The sequence below is a fragment of the Aplidium turbinatum genome, chromosome 18, assembly GCF_918807975.1.
Source record: "Aplidium turbinatum chromosome 18, kaAplTurb1.1, whole genome shotgun sequence".
Lineage (NCBI taxonomy): Eukaryota > Metazoa > Chordata > Ascidiacea > Aplousobranchia > Polyclinidae > Aplidium > Aplidium turbinatum.
In genome coordinates this window covers 7,241,273-7,258,251 of record NC_137489.1, presented here as the reverse complement: position 1 = coordinate 7,258,251, position 16,979 = coordinate 7,241,273, and the positions used below count along the sequence as shown (strand labels likewise).

Sequence of the window (16,979 nt, the reverse complement as noted above, 5' to 3'; positions counted from 1 at the left end):
TCTGCCTACACATTTAGCCCGAGCCACGGTCACTGCTCAGTGGTGGTAAAAGATAGAGCCCTTCAAGACGAGTACAGGAAACAACAAGTTCAAACGAAGAAGACGAAGTCTTGCTTTTGCTTTATTTCGTTTTAAACAAACAATTTGTATTAAACAGCCTTAGCAACAGGTCCTTCTACTTTTAGAAAAAAATATAGACCTATGCCTGTGTTTCTAAATTCTCAAGCAAAACTTTTATTTTCTAAATTCTCTACTGCAAAATAATATCTTTTATTAAATAACAATAAATACTTAGGCTATAATAGTCATAAAATACAAAATGGCCTTGATATTTGCAACTACTGTTCAGGATTTTAACAAATCTGTCATCCAATAATTTTTAGTATGTTACGAAGCTGTCAACATGGACACGTTCATCACAAAATATATGTCAAAAGATCGGTCCAACTGGGAATACCTTTTTTTGAGCTGTGAATTTTGTTTTGGATTCAAGCATTTTTCCTAATTTATAAACCTTTGGTAAAAACGACAGTTTATTGTGAAACAGTAGGCTAAGTTGTAAAATAGCGTTAACAAAGAATATCCATAATATCACAACAAAACATTTATGTGATTTAAGTCAGTGGCGTAGCTGGGGGGGCGGGGGGGGGGGGGGGGCGGACCGCCCCGGGCGCACGTCTGGGGGGCGGCACTTTCAGACAAGACGTTTTGTTTTTTTTGTTGATAATGCAAAAGTACACGAAAAATAAAAGCAAACAGAATGGCAACGTTCAAAACAGTGGCGTAGCCAAGGGGGAGGAGGGGTTTGGGGGTTATAACCCCCCCTTTGTCACGCATGTGACGTCATGATATTGAGAATGATGCTTTCACTCTCTATGTCTCTAAAACAAAGTTTACCTAATTTTAAACGAAACTCCATTAAAAGAGCGAGTTTTACCAATACCAAACATTCAAATATCTCAGCCAGGAATTAGCAACAAGAAAACATAGAGACTTATCTAAGCTACCGAAAAATTCCCAAGAAAATATGATCTTATCCTTTTGCTATGCCACCGGACAGCACCATTTTACAGGAATATTTATGCCCACACTTTTGTTGAAAATGCTCTCAGAATGCACCAAATCCAAAGCAATTTTTCAAAATTTTCTGGGGGAGGCCCCCCAGACCCCCCGCCGTTGAGTGTCGTCTTAAGTGAAGACGCCGTCGGGCTACGCCCGCCGGCTGTCAAAACCTCCCATTTCAAAATCACTGGCTACGCTACTGGTTCAAAACATACAATAATTCCACTTTAAGTCAAACAAAAAAATTTCATTTTCACATGCTCTTTCTTGAAGGGGCGGCAAAATTTGAATCCGCCCCGGGCGGCACATTCTCTAGCTACGCCACTGATTTAAGTTCCATTGCAAGCAACCACATTTACTTTTTGATGATTTGAAAAAAATTCACTCGTCACCGCCACCTGGTGATCAAATTGAACACAATCGTTTGTGATTTTGCAAACCTTGTTTAAAGAAATCACTGTTTTGACACTGCAAACCTGCCTTAAAGAACTGATGGAAAAGTTTGTTGACGTTCAATGGATCTCCAACCAGTAAAAAGTTGTTCTTTGCATTGGTTCAATGCCTGAACTGTTTGTTCTATTAAAGCGCAAAACAATCGAGTGCGCCAACCTTGTAGTAGATCTAATGGCTCTCGTGCGACAACAACAATCAATTTTTTACTGGTTTATAGCCGCATGGTGGCATATTATGGAAATCGTTAAACAACATGATAGTTCAGCTTAGTTTGCACTAGAAGAACGTATACTATGATATTTAACTAAATGCTTGGTGAACAGCCTCATTCAATTTTTAATGAAATCGTTCAAATTATTTTCCAGAGCTTGTAATTACTATATAGCAAGGGACATTTATGCATCGATATAATTATCTATTTATTCAATTCTTTTTCGCCTGTCCACGAAAAAACAAAAGGAAAAGTTTCATTTTCCTGTACCGTAATCTGCCTCAGCTTGACCTCTAACACGGAACCCTTTCTGACCTGACAGTTTGATAACATTGGTTACTTGTGGCTGAATTATTATCAAACTCATTGTCTGAAGACACGTAGCAAAATTTTGAGTTTGAAATGCTATCAGTGGCCAACGTGGGCACTGTGCACTAAATAGACCGACGTGTCGTTCTCAAGCGATGAAAGGTACTGTTCGAATCCGCCCAAAGTCTCTGTGGTTTTGTTCTAGCCCTGCACAAACTAGCTATCAGCTAACTAGCCATTATCTTGCACATACGAACTAAGTATAGCCTCGAAATGAAACATGATAAAATTTATTACACCAACCCACAGACTGTCATAAAGAATAGGCTACAAAGATTCAAATGACTCATATTACCATTTTTGCTATGATTAAAAGCCGACATTACAGCGCCGATACAATAGCATTAGCCTATGATCTGTAGTTGAAGCGACACTGACATAGCAACCACAGCAAAGGTGGAATTCTTCATTGTAAGTTGGATCTATGTCATTGTAACTGTTGGATAGTTTCGTTCAGCTTGTCAAGAAATATGTCACCGTGGGCTGGCGTTAGAAGAAGAGAAGGTCTCAATCTTACGGTTTGACTACCGCAAGACCCAATCAGCACGCCTAGAAATGCATAAACAATAAACAAGGATTAGATTTGCAGTACCGTCGCTTTTATAACGATATTGATAATACTTGGATCTTCTTCGGAAAAAATTAGTTTAAGAAAATTTTGAAACAAAATTCGATAAGCTGTCGGTTTACAGAGCACATTGGAATGAGAACTGTGAAAGATTGAGTAAAACAAGAGAATTTACCAAATCCATTTCTATTTTATTATCATTGATGCTGATAACAAAGTTACAACAATAATATGTTTGTATACCGTATGCCAATACAGTTTGTCCTACCTTTCTGTAGCAGTTGCTTGGTAATCTTGTCCCGTTTGCCGTCTCCAAACACATCAAACGCAATGAACATGCCTTTGCCTCTTGATGCTCCCATTAAGCCAGGATAACGTCTTTCCATGTCTTTAAGCTCATTCATCAAGTATGCTCCCGTGGTAGAAGCTTTCTCTACCAAGTTCTCTTTTTCTGCAACTTCGAGCGTTTTCTCCAGAAGCACCAGCTTAGTAGGATCTCCCATCCATGTGTTGAAGATTCTGTAGCCCTACCATTAATTTATAAAGACATTTTTAATACGTCAATCAACATCGACAAATCAAAAAAGAAATATTATTCAAGTTCAAAGAATGATTCCAATCAAACGTTTGATATTTGCTGGACCAACGTAAAATTTATTGATAGAAAATAAAAAAACTTCAATAAAGCTCAAATCTGTTTCTACTGAAATGTTATTAAAATACGAGCTTTGAAACTGTCTTGTCTACTCATACTAGAAAAGTTAATTTATTTTCAATCTGACCAATTTCTTCCGCTTTAAAGTTGCTTTTAATTAGAAACTTCACACTGCTTCAAAAGTCAAAACTAACTTCACCACTTCAATTAGGCGATGTTGCCAGTGAAAATACGCTTTTCAAACCAGTCATAACATTAACCCTTCTAGCGTGGCAGATAAGCAAAAAGCGGATGTAGTTTCGCATCCCCAAATCTTAAATTTCTATTCTGCACGCAGAAATATCACCTACAGTGTTCCAACGCATATCATCACTGAAATAATATCCTCCAGTGAGCATCTTTTTAGCAAAGGTCACAACATCCGGGGGGGTTTGGAGACCCCAGTGTTCATAAGCCCACATCTTCCCAGTGATGGCCATTCCTGTTTGGACTTCATCACAGATAAAAGCGATTTGATGCTATAAAATAAGTCAGTTATTGAACGGAAACATAATGTAAAAACTACAATTGAACCACATTAATTTAAATTAGCTAACAAATTTGCAAATATTTTTTTTTGTGAACATTTTCAGATAACTACTGTTGCATAGAAAGTAGACTAACATAACCATTAACCACACTTACCCACACGTCCAGACGATTATCAAAATGTATTTTGCCATCTTAATTACAGCATGTTTAAAAATACAACACCTTAGTTCAAAAGATAACAATGCTTTGTGTCATGCATTTGGTCAATAACTATCTTTTTCTGGATCTATTTTTTGTTTCGCAAGTATTGCGTTCACTGTGATAGTCAGAAACAAAAACAAACTGCATTAACCTGAAGTGTAACGCATGAAACGCATTGTGTGTAACGCATTGTGTGTAAAACGCATAAAACGCATTGTGTGTAACGCCAACAGTCACCTTTGTCGCAATTTCTCGTAGTTTTCTGAAATAATCATCGGAAGCGTGATTGTCTCCACCTTCTGCTTGTATTGGTTCTATCACGAGACCGGCTACTGGGCATTTGGACTTCCACGACGAGATCAAGTCTTCCACAATTTCAAGACATCGTGCCTGCGCAGAAAACTTATCTGTTGAGAGTTTGCAAGCGCTAGTTGATTTCAAAAAATGAAGTTTCTTGTCCAAGAGAGTAATTGAAGGCAAAATGGCAAATCGATCCCAGGCAATCTAAATGTTTATTTACTTGATTTCACATCACAATTTTTCATCCGTCCATCTTCATAAACAGTGCAACAGTTCTCGCAGTATAAGCATTACGATACGCTTTAAGGGGCTATTTTTTCCTGGGTCTAAGGTAAAACAGTTTATTCAGAAACTAAATAGACATGTGATGATAGTGCTGCTTGACACTTGCAAAGGCCTAGGTTAACCTCTAATTAAAAACGCGAATCTGTATGTGGGCATCTTTTCATTGGACACAATAGACCTCTTAGACTTTGCAAATATCCGTAAGTTCGGGCCGCGTCAGATTCAAGTCTAGGCAGCCTTTTTTTGTATGCTATAAAAAATGTTACCTCTTCGCGAGCGTTTTCTTTCTCGTTTTCTTCTAGTGGGTACTTTAGCTTGGGGAATGGAGCTATGGGCCAATCAAAAGCCGGCACGTCCAACTTGTGGATAGGCTTGCTGTGCGTGGTTGACAGCGTGCCCATCGTCCGCCCGTGGAAAGCTCCATAAAAGGATAATATCGAAAGTTTTGGTGATCCTGGAAGCTATAAAATAAACTTGATGGAAATTCATACGAGAAATAGGCAAAGTAAGACAAACTGGTGCATTTCTATTGCATCAAAATTTAATTTGAAGTAATCTTTTATTTTACTACGTGCAGTTGGAGCTAGGTGTCTCGATAAGTTGCTGATTTTGAAATCGTTTAACTTGCTTTGACGCAAGCACTGCATGTTTACATTTCAAAAGATGTGTGATATCTGACCGCTGTAAAGTTAAATAACCAAGCAGGTTACCATTACTGTTGCCACGAAACGTTACAATAACACAAATCATACAAAACACCGGAAACATAAAAAGTTGGCATATTTCTGTCACCTGATTTTGCATGCAGGATGTGTACATGATGTCATCAGGAGGGGGAAGCTCTTCACCCCTTTGTTTACGCTGGTACCAGAAGAATACGGATTTGTAAGCATTCTCGTTAGCACAGCTTCCACATGCCATAGTGACGACTTGGTTCATACCAGGAGGAGCTACCTTAAGCAACGTATCCTTGACAAGGTCCGGAAAGTCTTTAGCTGGAAAGCAGCCTATTGCAGGTCTGTTTACCAGCGCAGTCTGAGAAAAAAAGGTAACTTAAGAAGCAAAAGATGTAGAGTAGATCTATACAAAAATTAAGCTTACGAATAAATCTACCACGAATTTATTATTCGGAATGTACCAACAGTTTATGTGAACAGTTATTGTACATTTTTCAATTGTGTTTTTGATCATTGATGTAAGCCATGCATGGAATCATTGTCGTACAGCATAACAGAAACGCGATCTCAGTGGAAAGTGTGGGGTTCCCCAGGTTGTCACTGAACAGCGCCAACTTCATTCAAAATGAACACAAGCGAGTGGTAGATCATTACGTTGCTTGTTCCTGGTTGATATACCCTGAGTCTTATTGCTGACAAGCAACAAGGTGAAGTAATGTAATTATATGAGAAAGTGCATCATGGCCGTCGAATGAAATCAATAAATCAATGGGTGCAAACAAGGCCCGAAGATAAAAACAAAGCACCAAACACCTTCAAAATTAACGTGGAGTCCGACAAAGTCCTGAAAGATAAGTCTTCTGAATGCTTCAAATCAGCAATAAAAAAGGCTCGAATTTAACACAGTTTTTTAAAAACTTAAACCCGAACCCAAACTTTATCATAAACAAAATTCTGGTCGGCCGTTGTTCTGCAGCTGGTGTCCCGATCGCACCACATCAATCAGACTAGATGAAATGTAGCCTACTAAAAGATACGTTCGTTCCACAGTAGTTACTTACTTGGGAAGCTGAGGAAACGCTTGTTTTAAGAAGTTCAGGATGATTGTAGCCTGAAAAACGAACAGAGATGACGTCTTGTGTCATTGAGGGCAGATAACTAACCAGGGTAGTAGGAACAGCATTCTCTTTATGAACGATGAATGCTTCAAAACCGACATCTTGCAAGTATGTAACATTCGGCATCTGGCCGGGGGTTGTTAGAAATTATTGAGAATAGCCTTAGATACAGAGAATTCAAGATTTTTTAAAAATGCGCAATGATAATAACCTATGTCCTACTCCATAATGTAGTCTGTCCTAACTTGTACCACCAAAAGAAAACTATATGTGTTATATGCATTACATATCTGATTTTGGAAATAAAAAACGTTCAACATTCCTTACTCGTTCCACAAACAAGAAGTAATTTAGAGAACTTTTTCCAGAAAACAATTACTTTTACCAACACGAGTAGGCAAAAAAAAATTTCAAAACTATAAAAATGGACGTCTATAGAAATACAGGCACATATCATAATTAGGCTTACAGTTTATTTCATGGGGAGTCAGTAACTAAAGACATAGAAGCCTTGCTTTAAAATACAATTTTGATTTGATTTGAACACACAGTAAGCTATTTCCGAAGTGTTTTGTTTCAAATACCCTTAACCCTTATTTTGTTATATTTCATTGAAAGACAGGTTACATTTAACTTTGTATGCGATATAGGCTAATGTATATTTTTTAAATTTGATAAGAGTTTTGGCAACAAGTATTTAACTCTGCTTCTCTTGATTTTTTTCAATTGCCGTATCTAAATTAGGCGACGGTCTTGGATGAATATTTAACCCAAGTGTTCCTGTTACATATCCTATGAATAATTGTGTTTTTGCCTTATCATTAGATTGTTTCGTGCCTGCAAAACAGTTCTCCGCGGTTACCAAACTGTAATGGTAGCCTAATGTTCATGTATCAGCCTACATGATTTCTATTCATTCTTATTCTGTGGAATGGTTTTAGTCAGTAGCGTTGATAAAAGAGTCCAGAGGGTACTTTTGGAACCGGGCCTGGGGTAATTTTAGGGGCCCGTAAACATTCGAAGGGTTTCGGGAACTTGAAGTAACCACTTCGTATTCTTTGGATATGGTGCATTTTTTCTTAGAAGTGTCTGAATTTGGGGTCTGAGAGTATTATTGGTAGGCTACCTGGCCATGGCCTGGCTCAAATTATCCTGTCAATGACCCTATTTCTACTCACCTAAAGGCAAAGACGAGATTTGTTGAAAGCAATCAAGCAAGACATTCCCGTCAGCGTCCACTAGGTAGTTCCCCTTGCTTTGTTGATAATCGCAAAATAGAGAGATTGCTTCTGTGTTCTGAAAAGGAAAAAAAAATATTGTGGTAAACCACTCCTATAGAGGGATCTTAGCTTGCAATTTGTATCAAAAATATAATCAATGGATTAGTTATACGCGTAGGATAACTGGGTTTAGCTCTTGGCACAAACCTCCAGCTTTCCAATCGATTTCTAACTCCACACGTTTGGTGAATAAAAACAAACTGACACACTGAAATACAACTTTTTTACCCACGTAAATCGCAAGTGAAAGAATGGTAGCCTACTCTGCAAATGATTGTACGACAGTGCACGGGGGAGATTCACCTAATTGAAAATTATAGTGAGTTTCGGCACAACTCATTTCAATTCATAAAAAGTGAAGTTCTTCAGCCATTGACAGTTATTTTTTGTTTAATAGATTTCGTGACACCTGAAGGGACCTTCCACAAAGTGTCACAATAACGAAATGTCACCGTGGCCGAAGTCACTTTAGCCAAATTCTACTGTAGTTTAAAAACCGGACCTTGCAACAGATACCACTGTAACGAAATATCAGTATAGCCCAAGCCACTACAGCGGAATTTTATCGCAGTATGGATTATAGCAATTATCTGGTAAAGCGCATAACAAAATGTGAAGAATAATTAACCATGCTATTAATAATATTTTTGTGCATCATATAGTGTAGAAATAATTTCCGGTTATACGTAAAACGGCTTGTGACATACGGTAGGCTACGCTTAGTTTAACTATTACAACTATAGTTACAGTCGCAGTGATGACAAAATTGATCGGTTCTCCAGCAGCCTGTGAGAATGGCCTGGTTTAGCTTTCGTTTTAGGGCGGTACCAGGATTGACCTCCTGTCTCACAGTACAAAAGATAATGAAACTTGTATATGCAAAGAGCTAAAGATTTCCTGGAAATTCGGAAATGTTTAAACAACTTTGATAGTTTTTGTTGTTGAATCAATATTTCATGACATAAAATTTTACAACATTGCACGGCTGTCAATTCAAAATTGCATTTGCGATTTATTGTGATTTCTAATTTATATCTCGACTCAAAACTTTTTCAGAAATGTCATCAAAATGGCCCCTTCCCGGGAGACATCGCTAGTTAGTTATGCAGCTAGAAATATTCGATTATTTCTTACCTGAATCAAATTCGTTTCTTTTTGAAGTCTCTGAAATTAAAATACATATAAAGCAATCAGTCGGCCTCTAGTGACAGAGTATTGACCCGCTTCCGTCACTAATTCGATATTTTTAGATTGTTTTGCTCGATCGAGACTCATTAGTTGCCCATTGCCATTGATTTAACGGAGGCGTGATGGAATTGGTATAAAGCAGCCATCGATTTATTTTTGATCAAAATCTAACCGAATACATCGTGAAAAGATCACTGCTTTGCATCGATTTCTTGTCATGAAGCGGAACATCACTGTCACATTTTGTGAAGTTTTACAAAAGGAGACGCATGCTCTTTAGTGGCATCTTGTGGTCAACGACTCTTCTATTTGTAATGCCATCATCACCAAGTCCTTGCTCGAGTCGTGTGGTCCATGTAGCCAATGCGAGATAGCGGAGAATGAATAATAATAGCTATTCTTTACACAAGACAGACTTTGTCTACTTTTGTATTTATAAGCTTAAAAAAAACTTTTATAAAAACTTGAATAGCATCAGGCCGCTTCCAATCTGGTGAGGTTTGATCGATCCCACAGTAAGATCGTTTGTTTGTCATTTTTGTCAACACAACTTAATAACAGGATCGCAAATATAGTGAATCTATCAGTTGCCGAGGCTTCTGCAGTTCATTGGAATCGTGCTGCAAAGGGCCATGACGCATTTAATGTGTTCATTTCGCAACTCGCAGAGTCCTTTTTAACCTTGACTTAGACGTTAAATCAATGTAAAAAAGACTGCCTTGCCAACTGGATTATTCTTTAGTGAAGAGTATCAGCGGTGATGAGTGAAAACGAATAGTTTGTTTGCGGTTTTTGAAATCAACAAAATATCTCGTGCATGTAGTGTTTTTTGTTGAAACGTTGTAATAGATGATGCACGTTGTTCATTCAACGCAAAACACGAGAGCTCCTATGACCGAACAGTCAACGCTTTGTCAATTTGACAATGTTGGTAAAGTTTTATCTAAAATCACTGTCCCTGCTGTCTAAAGTCCTTGCTGTAGAAAAACCATTTCCAAAAGTATAATTGTATATCGCGTTTAATAAACTTTGTGGTATTACAGTCGTAAATTATTTAACCAAAACAGATACACTCTGCTTCAGGAAACAGACAGTGCGACGTCGTGACGTCACGACACCTTTTGGCGATTTCGGCTTAGGTTTGCTAACTGCTTCCACCAACCGTTTACTCCGACCGCTTACACACTTAAAACAAGAAATATGCGAGAATGTGCTACTCAGACGCAAACCAGTAAGTCGTGATGACCATAACTTGCAAGTCATACTCTCTCAGATAACAGTAGCCTAGCCCTACTTACTTTCGTTTCCGGGCCAGGTATTTCTGTCTTTACCAACGGGCCATCAAATTCTTCCTTTTCGGCAACTGCTGCTCCAGAGTGTTGACTTCTCAAGTCTTAACATAATTCAAAAAGTATATCAAACAAACACTGAAATACGTAACCCAACGATATACATCATTCAGTGCAGGATATACTGGGACCTGATGTTTCATTTGTGAAAGATATACCATCATAAAGTGGGGAGCTTCACCAAATATTTGTAGTTGAAGGCTCGAGAAAAGATGTGAAATATTGAAATGCTATTTCGCTAAGTTACCATTCTCGCAAAAACAAAATGAGCTAAACTAGAGTTGCTGACACTTAATTCTCACTTTTTGAAACAGGTGAGCGTAGTAACTTAAAACTGTATTTTGAAAGTACGGTAATGCAACTGATAATATAATTTAGGAAGGTTAACATACTTTTAATCATTCTTTTTTATAAAATTCACAAATATGCTTACAAGTTAGAATGAATGTTATAAGATAAGTCTATTCCAACTTACTTTGCGTCCAGAGGGCTGTTGAACTTCGGCTACATGAGAAGATTTGCCTTGCAACTTTATACGACATCATTGGACGCACAGGTAGTTGAGCAACAAGCACTTAGGCGAGGTTTACTGAACAAGTTTAATTCGCTTAGCTGACTCCTTTTTGTCTATGCCGCTCTGTGGTATGTTTGTAAACAGTTCAAAGGTATGCGCTGTACGTTATTAAGTCGAATAGCTTCTGCAGACCTGGAAGGTAGGCTACTGTAGAGCTTTGTTCAACACATGTCATGGCTTTTTCAATACCTAATGTTATTTTAGGTTTAAAGTGCGAAAAGGGGTCTAAAGTTAACTTAGATACTGGCTGTACAAAGCTCCACTGTAGGCTACAGAAGTGAAAACGTTGAAAAACAATGAAAAACGTTGTTCAGGTAGACTGGATATAGCCTATCTAGTATCTACCATGGCCACCTAAAGATACGGCCTGATTTGTCACATTTTGCAGAAACTTCCAGGTTTTTCTAACTTTGGGCAAACGTTTAAATAAATTTTTCTAAAAATTAGATTTTTACGCTTTCTTTATTTTTTTCCCCAGATGACACAATAGGTTTTAACATCCTCACATGTTGAAAAACAAAAAAAATTTGATTACGAAGATTTTAGTCAGACTGTTAATTTTCAATAACAGTCTGATTTTGCGTTTTTCAACTTACTTTTTCTCATTTGCTACTGCTTCCCCAAGGCAACAAAAAAGTTTTATGTCATTAGGAAACCGCAAAAAATAAAAACATCTCAAAAAATGTCAGTCAAGCACTAGCAGCAGCTGTAATCAAAATCTGCAAAATGTGACAAATCAGGCCGCATCTCCAGGTGGCCATGTATCTAACCACAATTGAAAAGAAAACAGAAAAAAGTCAATAGACTACGCTCTTTACATGCAATCGTGCTGTGTTAAAGCACACGCTGATACGCATGGCAGGAAACAATCACAATTTAATAAGAATGATTTGCCTCCTGAAAGCTGACTGTCTGCACGCCGCAATTAAAACTGCCTCAGCCACCAACGGAATGACGACTGACCTATGCATTAAAAGCCAAAACAAATAATTCAATTTAAGGATAGGCTACAGAAAAGAACAAACTGACTGCAGGATAGGCTACAGGCCAATGCACTTTCTAATTACTTGGAAAAAGATTTTACCAGTTTAGTTTTTAACCTTGGAACGTTTCCGAAGTAGATCAAACTTGTAACAAATTGTAGCTTTCAATTTGATCTACACTGTTTTAAATGAGCGATCTTCCTAGACCTATATCCTTTTAGTAGTGACGGCCCGCGGCAGCTGTTCAGCAAAGAAATGCGACCTGCAATATGCAAATGACTGGACAGACATCAAAAGTTAAAAAATATCTTATTGCAGGCTGCAGCACGTCTGCCCAGCCGATTTATTTAGTTTAACGGTACCTTATGGGCGATACACGTGTCTATCGCTGTCAATTCTTGCTACACTCCACTGCCCAAAAACAAGCTTATTTACAGCCGGCTATGTAGGTCTAGAACAGTGGTTCCCAACCTGGGGTTCGTGGACCCCTTGGGGGTCCGTGAGAAAGCATTTGGGGGTCCGTGATTACCTTGATGAATTTTGGAGAAAAAAAATAAACTTTGTTCTAAGTTATATGCACGGATAGAGCACCAGCTATGCTTGGGAACAAACCCGGATTTGCTGCTTTAGTAAAAAACGAAGCTCCTCTGATGGTTGTTACCTATTGCTTCTTGCACAGGTAGCCTACGCCTTAGCAGCAAAAACTTTACGAGCAAGTATCAAGAAAATTCTGACGAATTGCGTGAAAGTCGTTAATTTCATCAAAAGCAGAGCTGTAAACCACCGTACTTTTAAAGCGCTCTGTCAAGAAGTAGGGTCAGATGACGGAGTACTTTTGTAGGCTGTCATTCTGAGGTACGTTGGTTATCTAGAGAAGTTTTAAAACGACTGCAGCAGCTAAAAAATGAAGTATCAACTCTTTTGAAAGCAAAAGGAAGTCCCCTCTCAAAATTGTTCGAGAGTAAAAGTTTTCTATACGGCATGGCCTACTTTGCCGATATTTTCGGTCATATTAAGAATGTTAATCGTGGCATTCAAAGACCAGGTGTGACGATAACTGATGCAGCTGAAAAACTGAAAGCGTTTTTAGCCAAGTTACCGGTTTAGAAACGCAGATTGGAAGCAAGTAATTACGCTAACTTTCCAATGTTAGAAGATCTTATCTTGATGGATAAAACTCAAAGAGAATGTACTCTTTTGATCTCTATGAGAGAAACATTTTGCGCACACTTGAAACCCAGCAAATCTCATTTCAACATTATTTTAATTTAGAACACCTGCCGAACGAAGTTGAAACATGGATTCGAAATCCTTTTCTTTTTAACTTGAACAACATTAGCGATGACGATCTCAGTAAAGATGACCTAATTGATTTGAGATCAAAAGAGTTATTACGCATTGAGTTTCATTCAAAAACTGTGGAAGAATTTTGGTGCTCACAACTGCAAACCTACCCATTCTTGGCAAAGCAAGCGATTAATGTTTTGTTACCATTCATAACCACTTAACCTTTGCGAGGCAGGATTCTCAGCTCTTGTTACAATGAAAACAACATCGAAATCGCCTGGACAGTGGACGTTGAAGATGACATGCGTGTTGCAGTGTCAAAAACTCAACCGCAGTTCAGTCGTTTAGTTCAGGAAAGGCAACAACAACCATCTCATAAAATTTGCTTACGTTGAAAAAGTTTCGGCATGGCACTTTGGGTCACCTTAATATTCAAATACTGCTGACATTTCTTGAACAATCCATTTATTTTCTTATTTGAGCAATTGTTTAACCTGACATTGTTTTGTTTTTGTTTTATTATCTTTATCCTGCATTGCGGGAAAGCGGACTTGAGCGCTATGCATCGGTGTACGCCTTCCGACGTACACCTGACCCACGCTGCAGCCGACTGCAATGTCTGTTTCCGGTTGTCTACTCTACTTATGACTTAAATTTGGTACTACCCATTACTCGAAATCGATCACTGGGTAGAGGCAATTATTGTAAAGTTTCTTGCCCAGAGAAACAACAGCAAGTGCGGGTGGCTGGAGTCGAACATGCAGGCTCTCGACTGCGAGCCCAACGCGCTAACCACTCGGCCACTGCAGCCGAGTGGTTAGTGGTTTTCCGCAGGAGTCACAGCGGCAATGCAATATGACACCTTTCAGTAGCTGAGTAGCATAATTATTACAATAGTCAATAGTAGCCTACTGTGATTGAACTGACTCGTGTGAAAATAAATTTCTTTGCAATAGTCAAGATAGTACGTTAATTGAGTTTCAGGCAAAATTTAGGTAGGGGTCCGCAGAATTCAAACCTGGTTCGACTCCCGGCTTCAGCTGGTTGTTGAAAAACACCGCTCACCTCTACCCAGGGTGTAATAAATTGGGTGGGCGTAGTTGCTGAAGTAAAGGCGGCCAAGAGAAAGGAACTGGCCACCCTACTCTCCATAGTGCCGAAGGCTTAGTATAATGAGAACCTTATCTTCTCATTCCCCAAAGCTCAGTATCTGAGTATGGGACCTTTACCTTTACCGCAGAATTAATAATTTGTCTAAAGGGGTCCGTGACAACAAAAAGGTTGGGAACCACTGGTCTAGAATGATTCTATTATAAAACACTGTAACTAAATCTGCAGGCTCTGAAGCGACTCCCAAAGAAATATGATAACCAGATTAATAACAATGAATGCGCAGCAATTCAGCGAAGAAATGCGACTTGCAATATGCAAATGCTTGGACAGACATTGTATGGTAAAATTTGTCATATAACAGACTACAGCACGTTTGTCCAGTCAAAACTAAGAATATGGAATCAGCCTTCACAAAGCGCTATATGTTTCATTAAATACTGACACACTTCCTTGAGAGAAGAATCTTACATGAACAATATGATAAACATAAGTATTTTCAATACCTTCACTCTTGCAATATATAAAAACTTTAAAACGTTATGAAATCGTAAAAATAACGTTTAACGAATGTCTAATAAAATGGAGTCGGTCTACGCTCAGCTATTCCCTCAATAAACGCCGAGAACACCAAGTGGCTTGAATACGAGTGTAGTTACACATCAAGAGTCAACAAACTTAACGATTGAGCTATCAAGAAACTAATAATTTGTCTTACGAGCTGATAAAAATTTTTGCAAAAGACCAACTGCAGGATGCAGTGCGTTTACAATTCGTCTGCTTTTATGGTTTCGGTTGCTAAGCGGAGAAAACGTTATTTCTACTGGGGCTGTTTGAAGTTTCATAAACTACCTTATCCAAGCAGAATCAACCTGAGCTCGTAACATTACAGCAGAAAACAACTCCTGATCGGCTGCTGGAGTTGGTCGAACACCGCAAATAAAACTTGCTTTTCACTTGTCATACACCAATTTCATATCAGAGAAAATGTTGGGAGTTGCACCTGTTATTACGCAATTAATTCAGAGAAATTATCCAGCACAGCAGAATTTGTTTCACCAAACTAACTCTTGCAACATCAAAAGTTAAACTCAAGCGATGGTGGACAGCGATTTTGCTAAACATACCCTGTCCCTATCTATGGTTTTATGCCTAAAGCAACGTTAAAGCCTGATGCAGTGATGCTGACACTTCACTCACGCCCACTTGTCGCTATTGAGTTGATTGTGATCTACTCCCGAATTTGTTACACAAGTTCTCTTCTGCTTCGCACAATGCGCTGAAGCCTGATCATTGATCAAGCTTCCTGCTGCAATGAATGTACTAATCATCTTCATATTCTATCGATTAATGTGACATGCAATGCACAGTTCGAAAAGAAAACTAAACACTATGGGAAATATTAATTTAATATTGATGGCATTGAAATTAAAGATGAAAAATTGACTTTGGAAGCAAAAAATAGTTGCAAACGTATGAAATTTTATTCCTATTTAAAAAGACAAAACTAAGAAAGCAAGCTGGCTGTGTGGTCAAGCTAAATGATTCCGACTACATCACGTATGTTGACGTCAATTTACATGAATATATTGAACGGAAATCTCTCAGGAATCAATCTCACACAAAAACATGAATCTTGTGGCGAAAGGTGATTGACCCTCGCTGGCAATCAACTTCACTATACTGTATTAACAGCTCATTGTGGAATGAGAAAAATATTGATCACCGTACAGTTGATCACATGCACGCATAAACTGTCTGGTCATCAGTATTGCTATGAGATTATGTAGCCTATATATGCTGCATCACATTAACATTACTGTTGCTATAATAATTTGAAATTAAACAACACACCTTAGTTCTATCACAGTGCAATGGCAGGATCTATTTATGTTCACCCTGATTTCAAACCAGCTTACTGAAAAAAGTACGGCTCACTACGCCCAGTAGCGTAGACAAGGGGACCAGGATACTTCTGGACTCGAGATGGTTTAGGGCATAAATCCTTTCGAATGGGCCCAAAAAGTTCAATGGCCTATTTTTTGCTGTCGTAAGATCAAGCATTCTAGTTCATATCGCGGGATGTGTGCTTGAGCAACGCAATGCAAGGACTGCTCTTCATTTAGACAACAATTCAACGTTTGAAAACTTTCCTCTGCCAAATTCGGTGACCGAACCTGCGTCAGTGGTTCAAAGCCTTCACTGGTATGCGAAACTGCCAGGATTGATCTATCAAAAAAGCTTTCTCAGTCCGAGGATAAAAAATCCCACAATCAATCAAACAAGTTTGCAAATACAGTTTGACTTTGTTTGAAGAGACTGAGTTGAACTAACGAGGTCAAGGTATGCAGCCTGTCAAAATTTTTCTGCTCAATTGCAATATTCATTCACTACTCGCCAATGTTTTACGCCGTTTTCATATGATAAAAACCTTTAAACCTGACTTGTGATTGTGAACACAACTAATAGGAATTATTTACTGACTGCAAACTGGTTGAGGTCTAACGAGCGTAGATGTGTCGCTACTTCTGCAGTTTCAGTTTGAATAATACCTTTAAAATAAAAGTAAATTTATCTTTAAGCTCTTGCACACATTCAGGTGTGCTTATTGTTTTGTTCTAGTTACTGTCATACTCATAGCTAACTCTGAAATATTCGATGTGAGAGTTTTAATTTTTACTGTAAACGACGATACACAAAGCTTCCTTAGAAAACTCTTGTCTGTTGAAACAAACAGCTTTTTTTGTATGCATATTGTCTCATGAAAAGTCAGGTAAA

The 16,979-nt window shown here is 38.3% G+C and overlaps 1 protein-coding gene across 1 annotated transcript; it reads right to left on the bottom strand.

Annotated features, from left to right (window-relative positions):
* Positions 1-2,309: 2,309 nt before the first annotated feature.
* Positions 2,310-10,880, bottom strand: LOC145787137 (4-aminobutyrate aminotransferase, mitochondrial-like). The gene is made up of 11 exons (XM_082598862.1): positions 10,723-10,880; positions 10,197-10,291; positions 8,845-8,874; positions 7,609-7,726; positions 6,374-6,423; positions 5,428-5,670; positions 4,902-5,096; positions 4,288-4,440; positions 3,669-3,836; positions 2,932-3,190; positions 2,310-2,644 (listed from the first exon to the last, which is right to left on the bottom strand). Exons 1-11 carry the CDS (start codon positions 10,790-10,792, stop codon positions 2,523-2,525), a joined length of 1,503 nt encoding a protein of 500 aa, XP_082454988.1. The 5' UTR covers positions 10,793-10,880; the 3' UTR covers positions 2,310-2,522.
* Between the last annotated feature and the right edge of the window lie 6,099 nt (positions 10,881-16,979).

What these genes read in the sequence shown, in the direction of transcription:
- LOC145787137 (XM_082598862.1), bottom strand. Translation starts at nt 10,792, where the DNA reads ATGATGTCGTATAAAGTTGCAAGGCAAATCTTCTCATGTAGCCGAAGT. An exon ending in AAGAAACGAATTTGATTCAG is followed by an intron (nt 7,727 to 8,844) that starts GTAAGAAATAAT and finishes TTTCCTTTTCAG; the next exon opens with AACACAGAAGCAATCTCTCT. An exon ending in GCGTTTCCTCAGCTTCCCAA is followed by an intron (nt 5,671 to 6,373) that starts GTAAGTAACTAC and finishes TTTTTTTCTCAG; the next exon opens with ACTGCGCTGGTAAACAGACC.